General features: G+C 35.7%; 2 protein-coding genes across 2 annotated transcripts; one reads left to right on the top strand and one right to left on the bottom strand.

Annotated features, from left to right (window-relative positions):
- The first annotated feature begins 201 nt into the window (after positions 1-201).
- On the top strand, positions 202-5,244 carry LOC147868710 (mitogen-activated protein kinase 9-like). Its single transcript, XM_087322639.1, has 10 exons — positions 202-1,918; positions 2,456-2,583; positions 2,677-2,736; positions 2,822-2,971; positions 3,444-3,599; positions 3,690-3,827; positions 3,929-4,002; positions 4,082-4,180; positions 4,361-4,488; positions 4,652-5,244. The coding sequence occupies exons 1-10, from the start codon at positions 1,513-1,515 to the stop codon at positions 4,942-4,944; spliced, it is 1,632 nt and encodes a 543-aa protein (XP_087178765.1). The 5' UTR covers positions 202-1,512; the 3' UTR covers positions 4,945-5,244.
- A 1,391-nt stretch (positions 5,245-6,635) lies between these two features.
- LOC147868709 (Cyclophilin-like peptidyl-prolyl cis-trans isomerase family protein) lies at positions 6,636-14,075 on the bottom strand. The gene is made up of 12 exons (XM_087322629.1): positions 13,839-14,075; positions 12,658-12,873; positions 12,427-12,516; positions 10,718-10,813; positions 10,189-10,296; positions 10,065-10,114; positions 9,767-9,869; positions 8,483-8,536; positions 8,230-8,385; positions 7,320-7,442; positions 7,153-7,202; positions 6,636-7,045 (listed from the first exon to the last, which is right to left on the bottom strand). The coding sequence occupies exons 1-12, from the start codon at positions 14,058-14,060 to the stop codon at positions 6,943-6,945; spliced, it is 1,371 nt and encodes a 456-aa protein (XP_087178755.1). The 5' UTR covers positions 14,061-14,075; the 3' UTR covers positions 6,636-6,942.
- Positions 14,076-15,025: the final 950 nt, after the last annotated feature.

The raw sequence follows: 15,025 nt of genomic DNA, 5'->3' as shown, positions 1-15,025 counted from the left end.
ATGTATGTATGTATGTATGTGTGTACATCTATCTACATGTTCGCCTTTGAAGAATGATGGAGGAAGAAGGATTTGAACCCACATCATTATCACCATCATCATCATCCTCCTCCTCCTCCTCCTCCTCCATCAAGCTAGTTAAACTATTCTTCATTCATTCCTTCCTTCCTTCCTTCTTCTTCTTCTTCTTCTTCTCCTTCTGTTTCTTTCTTTCACTACTCACCTGATGTTTGTTATTGCTTGTTCTGTTTTTAAGCTTCCTTCCTCTTTCTTGCTTCCCAATTTGAGTGCCCTTCATAATTTGTTTTTCTGGCCTCCTCCTCCTCCTCCTTCTTGTGGGTGCCCATATTAATCCATTCATGTTTTTCATGCTTTCTCTGCACCAAGATCTGAATTGGGGGCACTCACTCATCCTCTTGTTGCCTATCTGACTGCTGAATCTCTGCTTTTGTTTCCTTTTTTCATTTTTATTTTGCTCCTTAGGTGCCCCCATTGTAATCCTTTGATGCTCTGTTTCCTCTGTTTCAAGCTCTGAGCATCTCTTTTTCTTGCTACCCATTTGAGGCATCGATGTAGCAGAAAAGAACCCCAAGTCGTAGAATTATTATCATCACCGTAATCTTGCTTATCACCTCAGCACTTTTCTCTTCTTCTTTTTTTGTTTTCCGCTTTTTGTGGTGCTCTGTTTTCTCTCTTTCAAGCTCTGAGGTTCCATTCTTTTGCTGCCCTGCCCAACTTGAGATATTAGGGCAAAGGAAGAAACCCGATCATCATCATCAATTATCAATTGCAAATAATCCATTATCAACTATCAATCATAATCATCGCAGATAACTATCCTGAATCAATAAAAGGTCACACATAGATCATATTGAGAACCAAAAGGTCTTCTGAAAGATTTTTCAGGTATTATCCCTCGTATAATTAATTCATAGATGATGGAATAATATACAACTGTATCGTTACATACAATTGATGGTAATGCCATCAATTGATCAAATATATACTTACACACAAATACATATCGTCACCTACATGGAAGAAAAGAAATAAGATATGGATCATTGATATCCTTTATATCTTTGTATACAACTGTATGCCACAATTGATAAAAGTAAGAGAAATAGGGACCCACATTCAAGGAAATAACCAAGATAGGAATGTTTAACGTCTCATCTGTGGGTATCACCAAACAGTTTATCAAAGCAAGAGCAATCGGGCTTAGGAAAAAAGCCTTTTTTAAATATGATGATATCATCAATTGAACAAATATATTGAAGAAAAGAATTTAAATATGGATATTTGATATCTCATCTTGGGTATCACCAAATCACATGCCCCAATTGATCAAAATAAGAGAAATCCAGGATAGGAAGATTGATGTTTTTTGTGGGTATGGTGATGCTATCAATTGGGCAAATAAATACCCACAAATACCTGAAGGGTCAAAAATAAGTAAGGATTTTTCATATCTGATCTCACGAGAATTGTTCAAGATAAAAGATATCAAGCATGGGCAAAATTGATTTCTTTTCTGGATATGGTGATGCAAATCGATACCATGTCTTGGACATGATTGGGAAGGGAAGCTACGGAGTGGTTTGCTCTGCAGTTGATACTCTTACAGGAGAGACAGTAGCCATCAAGAAGATAAATGATGTGTTTGATCATGTATCGGATGCTGTTCGTATACTAAGGGAAATCAAGCTTCTTAGGTTTCTAAGACATCCTGACATTGTACAAATCAAACACATCTTGCTTCCTCCTTCTCCTCGTGATTTCAAAGACATTTACGTTGTGTTCGAGCTCATGGAAGCGGACCTCCATCAAGTCATCAAAGTGAATGATGATCTCTCACAGGAACATTATCAATTCTTTTTGTATCAGCTTCTCCGTGCCTTGAAGTTTATTCACAGTGGTAATGCTCCTCTTGATAAAGCATTTATAACTAACATTGATAATTTGTGTTTTACTCCAGAACATCTGTGCTAGTCTCTGGGTGTGTATCTAGATAACATGTGCATTGCTAGGCATATATGCTTAGAAGAAAGGGTTCAATATATATCTATGTGAATGTGTGCATTGACAGACTGCACACTTATGGGTTAGAAGAAATGGTTTAGTGTGTTTTTTTATTGTATATCTATGTCAACATGTCTATTGATAGATATATTGCGCTAGAACAAATGGTTTATTGTGTTTTTATATGAACATATGTATAGATAGATATATGGGGTTACAAGACAGATTTTCTGCATAGCTATGTGAACATGTGAACTGCCAAACATACAGAGTTAAGAGAAAGAATTTAGTATATATCTATTTGAACATGCGTGTTGCTAAGCATATGGGCTTAGCAAAAAGTATCAGTGTATATCAATGTTTGCATTGCTTATGAGGTTTGAGGAAGGGTTTCTAATCGGGGGTTTTCTGGCACATATTCAATTATTTACAGCCAATATATTTCATCGTGATCTCAAGCCAAAGAATGTATTGGCTAATTCTGATTGCAAGCTCAAAATATGTGATTTTGGATTAGCTCGAGTAACATTGAATGGTTCATCCTCTGCGATTTTTTGGACTGTAAGTAAACATCTCATTGCTGTTAGAAGTTTGGGCATTATGCTAGTATTCTACTTCTCTTGTACAAACACACCATTTTCATCCCCACACCAGGATTATGTGGCAACAAGATGGTATCGTGCACCTGAACTCTGTGGATCATTTTATTCCAAGGTAATATGCAATATTTTCTACTGAGAGTACTTCTTATATCTGCTTTATGGGAGACATTATTTCTCTTTTTGCTTTCTTATTGTAGTATACAACTGCAGTCGATATCTGGAGCATTGGATGCATTTTTGCAGAATTGATTACTAGAAAACCACTTTTCCCTGGAAAGAATGTTGTAAATCAACTCGACCTTATCACTGACATGCTTGGAACCCCTTCAGCTGATGTTATTTCAAGGGTTTGTTTCTTGTACCATTTAAAAGTTGTTGTGCATGACATGATTGTGTTTTATTTAATCTAGAAGTTACAGAGTTTGAAACTAGAGCATGTAACTTACCTCAAGATATGATTTAATGTTATGAGAAATCACATCATGGAACTCTTCATCCATTGCAATAATAGTCCTCACTCAAAATGTAAAATTTGCATGCTAACCATAGAGAATGAGAACGACCAAGTATCTTACTAGTTAAATGGAACATGAAGGACTCAAATGCAAGTCATATGCCTAAGTGAGTTAAGCGTTTATAAACCCTGTCCTATTTTTGCACAAAAGAAAACTGCATATACAAACAAGTCTAGGAAGAAATTCAATTCTGAAGTCAAAATTATGCCCTGCCATGGATCATGGGTGGTCCATTCTAAGTTCTATTTTATTTTGTTTGTTTCAACTAGTGACTAAAATTCAACTATTTTTCTAATTTGTTTAGATTCGGAATGAAAAGGCAAGGCGATACTTAGGCAACATGCGGAGAAAGCAGCCTGTACAATTCCATAAAAAATTCCCTAATGTTGATCCACAAGCTGTTCGGCTTCTACAGAGGCTTCTTGCTTTTGATCCAAAAGATCGTCCAACGGCAGAGGAGGTGACATTTTAAGTGAAACTGGATTCTCTACACCTTTGTACCTGAAATGCTAAGGTGCACACTTCTCAAAATGAAAGACTTTGTCCACAGGCTTTGGCAGATCCATATTTTAAAGGCCTGGCAAAAGTAGAAAGGGAACCTTCATCACAGCCAGCATTGAAAGCTGATTTTGATTTTGAAAGGAAAAAATTAGCTGAAGATGATGTTCGAGAGTTGATATATAGGGAGGTAACTAAATAAGCAAACAATCAATCTTTTTGCTTCTTACACAATCAATTAGATACTTTATATGTGCTTTGTGTCCTAAATAATGCACTTTATTCCCCCAGATCCTTGAGTACCACCCAGAGATGCTGAAAGAATATTTAAGCAACAAAGATCCATCTAGGTACTTGTATCCCAGGTATGCATACATGTATATTATATCTTGAATCCTTCATCCTTCTGCATAACTACTTCATAAGAAATTTCTTTTTTTGCAGCGCGGTGAACCAATTGAGGAGGCAGTTTGATTTCTTAGATAGGAAGTCCAAGGAGGTGACAAGACCACTAGTGCAAAGGAAGCCCACGTCTTTACCAAAGTAATTTTGGAACTTAAAGGTTCCCGATCTCCCATTAAAGAAAAGGAGATAAAAATACAAATTGCAAAACTATGTTTCCCTGGTCCTTGAGTTTCATTCTGATCCATTTTGTTTGCCTCTGATATCTCTGAATATATTGACTGATATAACAGGATTATTTTGTTGTATTTTTTATTGCAGGGAGCGTACATTAGAACCACGAGAGGAAGTAAAAAAGAATGTGAAAGAAAACAACCATGGGATCCAGTCTTTAGCAAATAAGAATACTGAAAAACGGGTGCCTTTGGGACTACATAAGTCCATTCAAGGTATTAGTACTGATATTAGTTGTTTTGCATATTTTTTTAATTGTAGATCAATCTATGATGCAATTAATATTGCTACCAAATTAACCTATAAGTGAGATCATAGGAAAATCATGTAGTCCTCCACATCACAACTCACATCCTCTTTTTGAGCCTTCTGTATCAGGTGAACCATTGAATGGCAAAAAAGCTCCCAGTGTGAATTCTTCTGAATATGAAGATGCTTCCAGGAAAGAGACATCCTATGTGAAGAAATTAGTAAAGAGTGCAAGTGTTAATCTTTCACACAACACTCAGTCCAATACAAGGATACGACCGATTTCGAGAGTAGACCGAGATAATTCGAAAAAGGAAGATACAATTCATGCCAGTAAAGTAGTTAAATTGAAGAGCAAGTCTATGGGAAGTACTGTTTCCAAAATAGTAGCTGCTTTCTCAAATGGCGTGCCACTTTCATAGTATGGTATATTTGACCCATGTAAAATCATTCTAGATAGATTGGTATATTTTGCAAATGCTCAGCCTCCCTCTATACTTGATGACACACTAAAGAGTAAAGTAAAAACTCAGCCATTGTGCTATCATTCAGAAAGTGAAGTCTTTGTTGTAAGCAGCTCTCAAGTGCTTGTTTTTTGTAACATCAATATTAACTGTTATACCAACATGTTCTGAGTTGGTTTTATGAGGTAAAATCTTGTACACGGACTAAGCTAAGATGTACATATGTTTTGCTCACAAATTAGAAACCCTTTCAAGGAAGCACTTGTCACTAATGTGATATTAATTGTATGGAGGGTTTCTTAATCTTCATCAATATTCAAAAATATGTCATGAGTTTGCATGTCAAACCATAACGTAATGTTCTATTTTCTCTTTTATATAATAAGAAAAGTACAAAATCCAGTCATTATTGACAAAAAAAAGAGTAAAAAATGATGACCTTCAGTTTTGAGTACCAAGAAGCTAGTCGTGAGATTTAAACCACAAATTTTTGGGTGTCCCAACAATATATTTACTTGCTGCTATTGGCATATCTCGTATTAGTTTTATTAAACCTGTCAAGGAAATGTACTTGTATTTTACTTGTCTTAGAATTCTTGCAATATTTCTTCCAATACCATCATAATGTGTTGCCTATTCCATTTCAACATGGACTTACATGTGAAAGGTGGTAGCATCCCAACAAATTTCATGCAAGTGATCTATACATTTTCAAATTTTATATATTATAGACTTGGAAAGTCCCATTCCATCACTAAAAGAGTGCTGTCTTTCATGATTTTGATGTGGTCAAATAACCAAACACACGGATAAGATCATGGGAATGTTCAAATATGGACATTACATATTGCCAAATGACATGCTCAAGATGATGAGGAAACAAAAGGAAAACATGCTAAAAAGTGTGACATATCCTTTCTCCTAAGTAAAACTGTGTGAAGTATCAAGTATGCTTTATGTACATCATCATCATTTTTGTATTATGGTTAGGAACTTCAAGTGTTTTTATTTGTGTATGTATACTTTATGTAGGTCATCATCATTTTTGTATCATGATTATCCCCTTCAAGTGTTTTTATTTGTTTAAGTATACTTTATGTAGGTCATCACTTCAATATTAATAGACACCTTAAAAAGTGTGTCATCTAAATTCACCGCACATGGAAAGGTTATGGGAAACATCATGTATATGGACCACACTAAAACTCAAAGATAAAGCAAGATCATAATAGCAGAGGGCTTTTTATGGGTGTACTAGTATTAACAATTTGAAGCTTGAACCACAAGAAAGAGAAAAGAACTAAACGAGTTCAAAATGTCAAGCTCACATTAAGATAGTTACTTTGCTCTACGAGAAACAGAACAAAGCATTTTTCCAAGCTTTTGTGGGCTTCTTGGAAAGCACAGAAATAATGTTTTCTCCAACATTTATTTGAATGCAAATACTTAAAACTCTAATTTTTGTAATTGATCAAACTAAATGAGATCAATAGCAATCAATGCTCCTCTTTACATAACATACTCAAGGCTGTCTGCGAATTTTGAAGGAACTAAATTTACCAAGAAACATGGTGACGTACTCATAGTAGTTTTGCTCAACTAACTGTTTTTGAGTCATTCTTGAATTTGCAAGATGTGAACTTACAATATTTTGCAACCTTGAATTCATGCTATTTAAATTATGGATAATGGCAGAGAAAAAGTTAGTAATACAAGGTTTTGTATCTCAATTAGAATTAAGACCCTGTTTTAGCCAGCCATCTTTGAATCTGCAAAATGTTATGCTTCCGATGTTTTCACAACCTTCATTTCATGTACAGGAAATAATTATAAGTAATGCCATTTGAATGATGGACAAAGACAGAAAAGTTATGTGATACAACAAGGTCCATAATGCATGGAATCCTCACATACAAGATAGATAAGGACAATCATGATAGATAATGCATGGAAGTTTCAGTTTGTTATAAGCTTGTCACCACCAGACACCAGTTTTACGCTCTCAATAATATCGCCAGACTTGAGTTGTGAAAGCAGCTCTTTGCCTTTGGTAACATACCTGAAAGCAGTTGATGATTGAATAGACGTTAATATGGACTAACCACACCAAATTAGGACCCTTCACTCTGGTTTATTTTATTCTAAGATACTTCAATCAACACTTACCCAAAAACAGAGAATTGGCCCTCATCAAATGACAGACCACCCAATCCAGCCTGGAAAACACAATTCAAAGAAAAAATTTAAGCTTTTTCTATCGATTGAAGCATGAAGCATATATGCATTAGTTTACATATGGATCAACACTAAAGAGACAGAAACGGAGGTCATACACTGCGCTTGTCATATAGATAGAAAAAGAACTGTGATGGAGATGAATAATCTTCTGATGTTGGATTATGAGCCATTGCTACGGCCCCATATACAGAAAGTGGCAGAACTGGAAGTTCCCCATCCTTGAAAAATTCCAAAAAAAACAGAAGTTGAAATATCATTCAAAAGCACGCAAAAGTTCTCTTTAGAGATATGACATGCGATCAACACTGAGATAAACCAATTTATGAAGAACCATGAATGTAGACATTCATCCTATAAAACATATTGCAAATCCTAGTTATAGATTGAATGAATCAATGATATTATATACCTACTGTAATATGGAATGCCATTCCTTATCCAAACAGGTAGGCCTGTATAGGTCTACAATATTAATGTGGAGGAGAAAATTTCAAAGCAGTTTGTAATTTATCAAGTTAGGGAAAAAGCCATTTAGATGGATATAAAACCAAACGATTACAAAAAAGATCAAGATTTAGGGTAGAAACTCATTTTCATATCAGAATTGAGCTGTTTTATCCCATGAGATGTCATGATATTTGGTCAAAATGACTTAGGGGAAATCTAGCCCTTGGGCAGTTTTTCTAGTCATCACTAGCACAAGGATTTTTCTCTGAAATAAAGCAAAAAGCAAAACGGATGACATATAAAGAAACTCGCTAGAATATTGCATTTTAGCTACTTTCCCAGAAATATTCCTGACAAAATGGGATTACAATGGTAATGTCTCTACTTGCTTTCCTTTCCCTTGCTGGAATTCCCATTTCTTTTGTCCTTCTAGTTTTTATTCCCTATTTTTATGATACTTTCTTTTCTTATGCTATACTTCTATGACTTCCAATCAGAAGAAGTTCCTATTTGGTTTGGTTAATTAAAAGGACATCCTACTGCTATACTTCATTTTACCTGAACATTCAATGTGGTCCTGTACAATGGTTGAAATTCACCAGCTGGCAAGATCTCGACTGGCAAACTTTGGCCTGTTTCACTACGTTCATTGTCTGATATAATAGCTTGTTCAGTAACTCTTAATTTCATTCCATTATATGTGCCATTTTGAACCTGCATCAAGTGACAAGAGCACAGGATTAGCAGGCAAAATGAACAATCTTCAGAAAATATTTTTAACAAAGACATGCTTAACAGATTATGATATTACCAGATTAGCAAAATTTCCAGATGTGAGTGGTGCTGAGTAGCCATCTAAAACAATCTGCCAAAATAGAACCTCATAAATTGGTATTAAAGAATAGCCACTTATCATTAAATGTACCTCGCATATGCTTTGAAATTGTCAGAGTCTAAAGAGTCAGTTTACCTCTAAAGAAATATTGAAAGATAAATTACATGGGATAACATTGCTCTCTTCCCTTCTCTCTCTTTTTCAAGATGTTATGCACAATGACACTCTTCATTATATTTATATCACTCACATCAGAGAGAGTGGTTCCTATCTCTAGCACCTACCTTGAGACATTAAAAACCAGATGTTAGCACAACTCCCATACAAACAATATCATATATTGAGCATTATATTGAGAAGCAAGTGTCAATATCATTCTAGCCCATCAGAGAGCTTGAAAAGGAGGGGCATTATATTGAGCAACAAGTGTCAATATCATATCCGAATTGATGCACACATCTCCATTCCGCAAAGTTAAAATAGAAGCAACAGAGAAATACATGTTCCCCTGATCATGTTCAGAGATCCAATGAATGCAGCACCATGATCTCTCTGAACAGCTAGTATAGCTAATGTTCATAATTCAAATGAGTCTACATTAGCCATTTCATCAAATCAATACTGACATATAATATTTTTCACTTTTTGTCCAAAGCTTCTGTTGTGCAAGAACATGTTATTGATGGCGGTTGGATAGCCAAGGCCTCTTTTTGTGTGATCCTCCCTCATTGGCTTTGGGTGCACATGGCAGAGCTAAGAGGGAACCCGTGGTAAATTGATCCTGTTTTGGTCAATTGTGACAACTTTTGTGAATGTCATGTCCAAGTGACATGTTTTTCACCTTCACAAACAGAATCACTCAATGGATCAGTTCTCACACTTGATGGGTCTTCTCTTTGATATTTCCAAAATCTCCTTCAAGAGACATGGTTTCGTTGTTTAATACTGCCTACATTTTGTATTTACCTCAAGCACTCCTGTTTTAGAACTAGAATACTATAATCAGCTACTTTTTATTGCACAAGAAGTTGTCTAGACTCAAACTGATGCCATATAAACACATTAACTAAGCATTGGCACAAAAATGTAGAAAATGAGAAAACGTTTTCAAACACTAATGAAAGGGATTAATAAATTACCATGATTACATAATAGGAACCTTTATACCACGAGCTGTTTCTACTCAGACAAGCATTATAAATTATATCACAAGCAAGAGTAAAAAAGAAATGGCTGCAAAAGGGCATTTTGGATCACTACCTCGATTGTGCCAGTGTCCTTTGGCCCTCCACCTGATGCAACTGTAAATGTAGAGCCATCACCTCGTTTTACAGTGAACTCAACTTTAGCACGTCCAGTTAACCTAATTCATAAATATACACATTAGATTACCTTTATTTCAGGTAATATAATATTATACATAAATGTATATTTTTATACAATATGTAATGCAGACATGTAGATGGATAGAAACATAAGGTATGCAAACACATACATATATAGATGTCTGTATGTATTTTGCTTGTATGAACCAGAGAAAGAGAGAATGCTATCTCACCTCGGAAATTGTTGATATTCGTTTGGAACTAGATATGGCAACCCAGGTGCCTGTTCAAGGAGAATTGAGACTAGAAAACATACTCAATTTGAAAGATCGGAGTTAAATGAGCTATGGATTCTACCTGCAAAAGCTCCAATTGAGCAATTGATTCAAGTGAAGATGCCAATCTTAAAGATATTTTATCGGGATCTTTATCAGAAATAGAACCTAAAAGTGTTTGAAGTCCTCCCTAATGAAACAACAACCAAAGCAACATCAACACTTCCACTATTTCCTTGTTACTTTATTCAACTCTAGCATCTCAAAAATTGATTATTGTACAAAGTGTTAAGTGATATGATTTGATGTTCAGAGACATAAATTCTTCTGTTTGAAGATTGTTGAAGAAGGAACCATTGAACCAGAAAGCAAGATCTGACATTCATTATTTAAAGCACAATATGATTTTTCAAATTTTGGGATTGTCGAGTTATAAAAATAAGTGATCTAAGTTATGATACAGATATTGCTACAAAGGACAAGTGCAGCGTGCATTCAATAATCAACATCAAGGAAACTTATTCTCTGAGAGAAATTCTATGGAGAAAGATTAGTGTTTGAAGCACAAGCATAGAATCTTTCAATCAACACGGAAGTAAGGTAGAGTTTACCTTGGCTGATATTAAGTCTTCCAACAATTTTGCACCCTGCTCTTTCTCATTATCAGGCACAGCAGCTAAAATTGAATCCTTCTCTTCTGTTGCAATCTGCCATACGATTTTAACGTATAGTTTCAACAATGTAAGAAAGGCACTACATCATTCATGTTACAGAATGACTTGATTAGAGATCTACCATTGCTTCACTTAAGAGTACAAAATCGTTTGTGGATGTGTAACACTTCCCAGATAAAATGTTTCAGTACATGTTAAATTGCGTACTCCATAAAGAGGATTCTAGACAGCAAAACCAGCTCACAAATGGATCTCATTTCAACCATCTAAAAGGCTTTAGATATATGGCGAAAATTGATTCTTAATCTTAGTGCTTCCATGGAGGATTGATTGGAGATAGTGGGAGCCAATGGAGCCAATGACTTCTATGGTAGGGCATATCCCAGTAATCTAGGAAAACCTAGCCTAACTGTAGGACAGTTTGATGGTTAATTTCATATATATCTTCAATATCTAGTAGATATACAGAGCTAGTTGATCACATCCACATCCTAAGTGCAAACAAAATATTCTCAGTCAGTAAGTAGCTTTTTAAGCAGTACTGCATTATTGAGTGTCGGAAGTTTTTCTGTCTCGATCAAATATAATCTGCTTCACTTGCCAAGTGTCCGTGATATAATGAATTACACTAGGTAAATGGCAGCTGGAAAATGATTGGTGCTTTTATAAACATTTCAACTACAAGCGCTCCCTGACCACAACATAAGATGTATGTAGGTCCTCTTTTCTCATACCAGTAAAAGAAAGGTGATTGCTTCAAGCCATAAATTCAAATATATTTTCCCTCTTTGCTTGGCACCATAAAACCTCATCATCCAGAACACAATTTAAAACCTCTCATGCTAGCACTGAATTTTAGAAGCAGCTTTGTGTGGCATCAAAGATAGAGAACTCCGACCTTTGAAATTTTGAGTAAGGTAATTTTGTGAATAGCATTCATTCTTATCATAGATGAAACTCTATTCCATCTGCTCTAGACTAGTCCACAAAATGCCACCTTCTTAGGACAAAGTCGATCGCTTCCTAGATTGTACACCTACAAATTCCTGCTGATAAATTATAAGTTCTGAAAGCTTTTCTTGACTATTTTGTTACACCACAAGATCTTCCACAATTGGGGCAATGTTTTTGTGTGGGTCAGATATGAGATTTATTAACAGTATGGAATCTTACAATCAGCTTTATTTCTTTCACTCATTTTTGCATGTTTGCTTGTTATGTTCAACACAATATCAAATATGTGTCTGATTCTTTCAATGTTTCCAGTCTGACATCAGATAGCAACCTCTTGGTTATTTCCTAGTAAACATTGTTCTGTGGATTTTCACCACCCCTTGAAGTTTTCCGGCGATAGAATAAAGTATTACTACAATAACAATATAAGCTGGGTATCAGCGTGCAAAGGTCAAATATGCAACAATTTACTAACAATGTTTTTTAATATAAAATTGGTTTGTTGGTTTCCTTGGAGTTGGAGGCAAAGAGGAAATGTTAGCTTGATTCAACATTTTCAAATATCCACCACAACAAGATATGCACTATAATAATCATGGCTATATATACAAAACAGTTGATAATCCAATCCCAAAGTTAATTAGCTATATATACAAGAGTTGCATACCCTAAAATAGAAGTCGCAACTTCACCTTTAAAGCTTTCCTAACATCACTTTCCATGGTGCCAAATGGTTTCCTCTGAGGTATTCGAAGCAAATAAAATAGATCTTCAAGAGAATCCTACACAAATAAGCAATGGACTTCATATGTCGCAAGGAAAGAAAGATATACATTCACATTTTTTAGCAATGCCAATGTGTTATATGGGATCAAAATGATACATCCAATGACATAAATGAACTGAGTTAATGAGATAAATACCTGTATACTTTTTGTAGCTGGGTTCACAGCTGGAATAGCCCTCCTAAGTGCCACTTCTGCATTTCTAGGAACTTTGGTATCTGGGGAGTACAACACTGCTTCAGCTATTCCTAAATGCCAATTTAAATTGCCATTCTCCAAAGAAAATGGTGCAGACATTTGAAACGCGGTTAATCCAATCATCAACACTGTTCCAATGTTAGAGCTCCATGTGGCCTGCACATAAATGTCACAATATCTCTCTCTCTCTCTCTCTCTCTCTCTCTCTCTCTCTCTCTCTCTCTCTCTCTCTATCTATCTATCTATCTATCTATCTAATATATATATATATATATATATATATATATATATATTAATGTTGCTGACACTCATGTTCTTATTTATTTTTATGCCACTCACATCAACAAAAAGAGTATCTATCGCTGTTTCTCAACAATTTATCCTATTTTTAGGTAGGTTACACCTTGAGACATTTGAAAAAATTCAGAAATATTAGCATAATCTGCTATAAAATACATTACATCAGGTGAACGGTGCCATGTTGCAATTTGCAGGACATTTATGTCCCATATTTGTAGCACTAGATGGAAAACAAACCATTTCATGCAGTGTTGAAAATCCAAGGGAAATCCTAATTTTATAAAACTGCCTTACAATGCAGAGGATAAAGAAGTAATAATTTGCATGTCTACCATATAGTAAGAGCCTTTCAATTAGCAGATATAATTCACAATTTACCATACTGAGCATAAAAAAAACCATTGCATACATGCTAGTCTCCATATCAGTTTAGCCTAAAGAAACCCTTTTTGTCTACAGCAGTGTATAGGTAGGAACCTGTTCAGCTTCATGATATGTGTTTCACACTACCATCATCATGTTGAACATCAAAAAAGGAAAGCATTTGAGTGTATTACATAAAAAAAAAATACATGTCAATTTGTAGATACAATCCACAATGCTATATTGAACCTTCCATGTGGTAAGCCCCAACATTGAAATAAGTTTTTTTTTACGGAGATAGATTTGTGTCGCATAACCTATACCATGGAGACATCAAATTTGTGACCTATCTCTCGTCTATGAGTATGCATATGAATGTGATTCTTATATCCTTTTAAAATGAGAAAACTGAAGGTGAGGTAAAATGATGCAATGATGACGATGGATGGATGGAAAACCTGCACTACTCCATCGTTATCATTATCAGCAGCATGATCCCTGTACTGAGGTGGAAATGTAGTTCCAACATTCTTGCCAGCGTGCGATGGGAGGATACACTGATTGCGATGAGGAGGGGGTGTGATGATATTGATGTGTCTGCGAATGGGATTAGAGAATGTTGATGATGAGGATGGTGATGGTGATGGTGATGGAAGGTTGAGGAGCATTGTGGTAGCCATCAACCTGCGTATACCTAACCCAACCCTCTGATACTCTGTCTCCCTCTCCCTCTCCCTCTCCCTCTCTAACCCTGTCCTGTGTGTGTGTGTGTCTCTCTCTCTCTCTTTCCCTGTGTAACATATACATACATACATATATGTATGTAAATCTGTATACTTGTTGTATGTATAAGATAAGGCACCCCCCATCCTCATAGGATTGAGTTTCATTATGTATAATAACTTATAACTTATAACTTATAACTATACATATATCATGTGTGTGTGTGTGTGTGTGTGTGTGTGTGTGTGTGTTACAACTCTCATCGTGTCCATGGCAAGGCTTCGTATGTTTTTACCGACGTTGTCCGTGTCCGAGGGACCTAACATCACATACTCCTTAGTAGTAGTGCATGCTCTCTTCATCTTCGTCCTTGTCCGTAAAAAGTATGTGCGTACTAACACATGTCAATTCAAACAACCTTGCTACCTTAACTACTCCAATGGTCGCAAGGTTCTTATGGCACGGTAAAACCCACTATGGTGTTGTGAACTTGTGATACTAATTGACATAAAGTCAACCCCTGTAGCGATAGGTTCTTAACTTACTAGATGCCATTGTGTGATGTAGGGGGTTAAACACATAACATTTTGGTCTCCATCGAACAACCTTACCAATTGAGCTACAACCATCTAGGCCTCTCCTCCTCTATCCTTTGTCTTTGTCTCTCTTGCTCTACTCGTTTATGTGCTTTACACTATAGCATTGAAGTCATAATTTTGAGAGAACCCAAGTTTGATTCTCACCATGGGCGAGGCCCCCTCTCATATATCATAATTGGTCTTCCATGGAAGTTAAAAATGTTTGTTTTCTCTCTTTACTCAAGTTTCATTCTTGCCACGGGCTTGGCATTGTCTCATAGATCGCAATTGAACTTCCATGGATCTCTCCATCTCTATCTTTTTTCTTTGTAATTAGTTTACCA

The sequence above is a fragment of the Azolla caroliniana genome, unplaced genomic scaffold, assembly GCF_043228905.1.
Source record: "Azolla caroliniana isolate FFs.n. ecotype wild unplaced genomic scaffold, voAzoCaro1.0.p SCAF_1, whole genome shotgun sequence".
Classification (NCBI taxonomy): domain Eukaryota; kingdom Viridiplantae; phylum Streptophyta; class Polypodiopsida; order Salviniales; family Salviniaceae; genus Azolla; species Azolla caroliniana.
The sequence above is the reverse complement of the archived record's forward strand: the minus strand, read 5'-3'. Positions and strand labels throughout refer to the sequence as shown.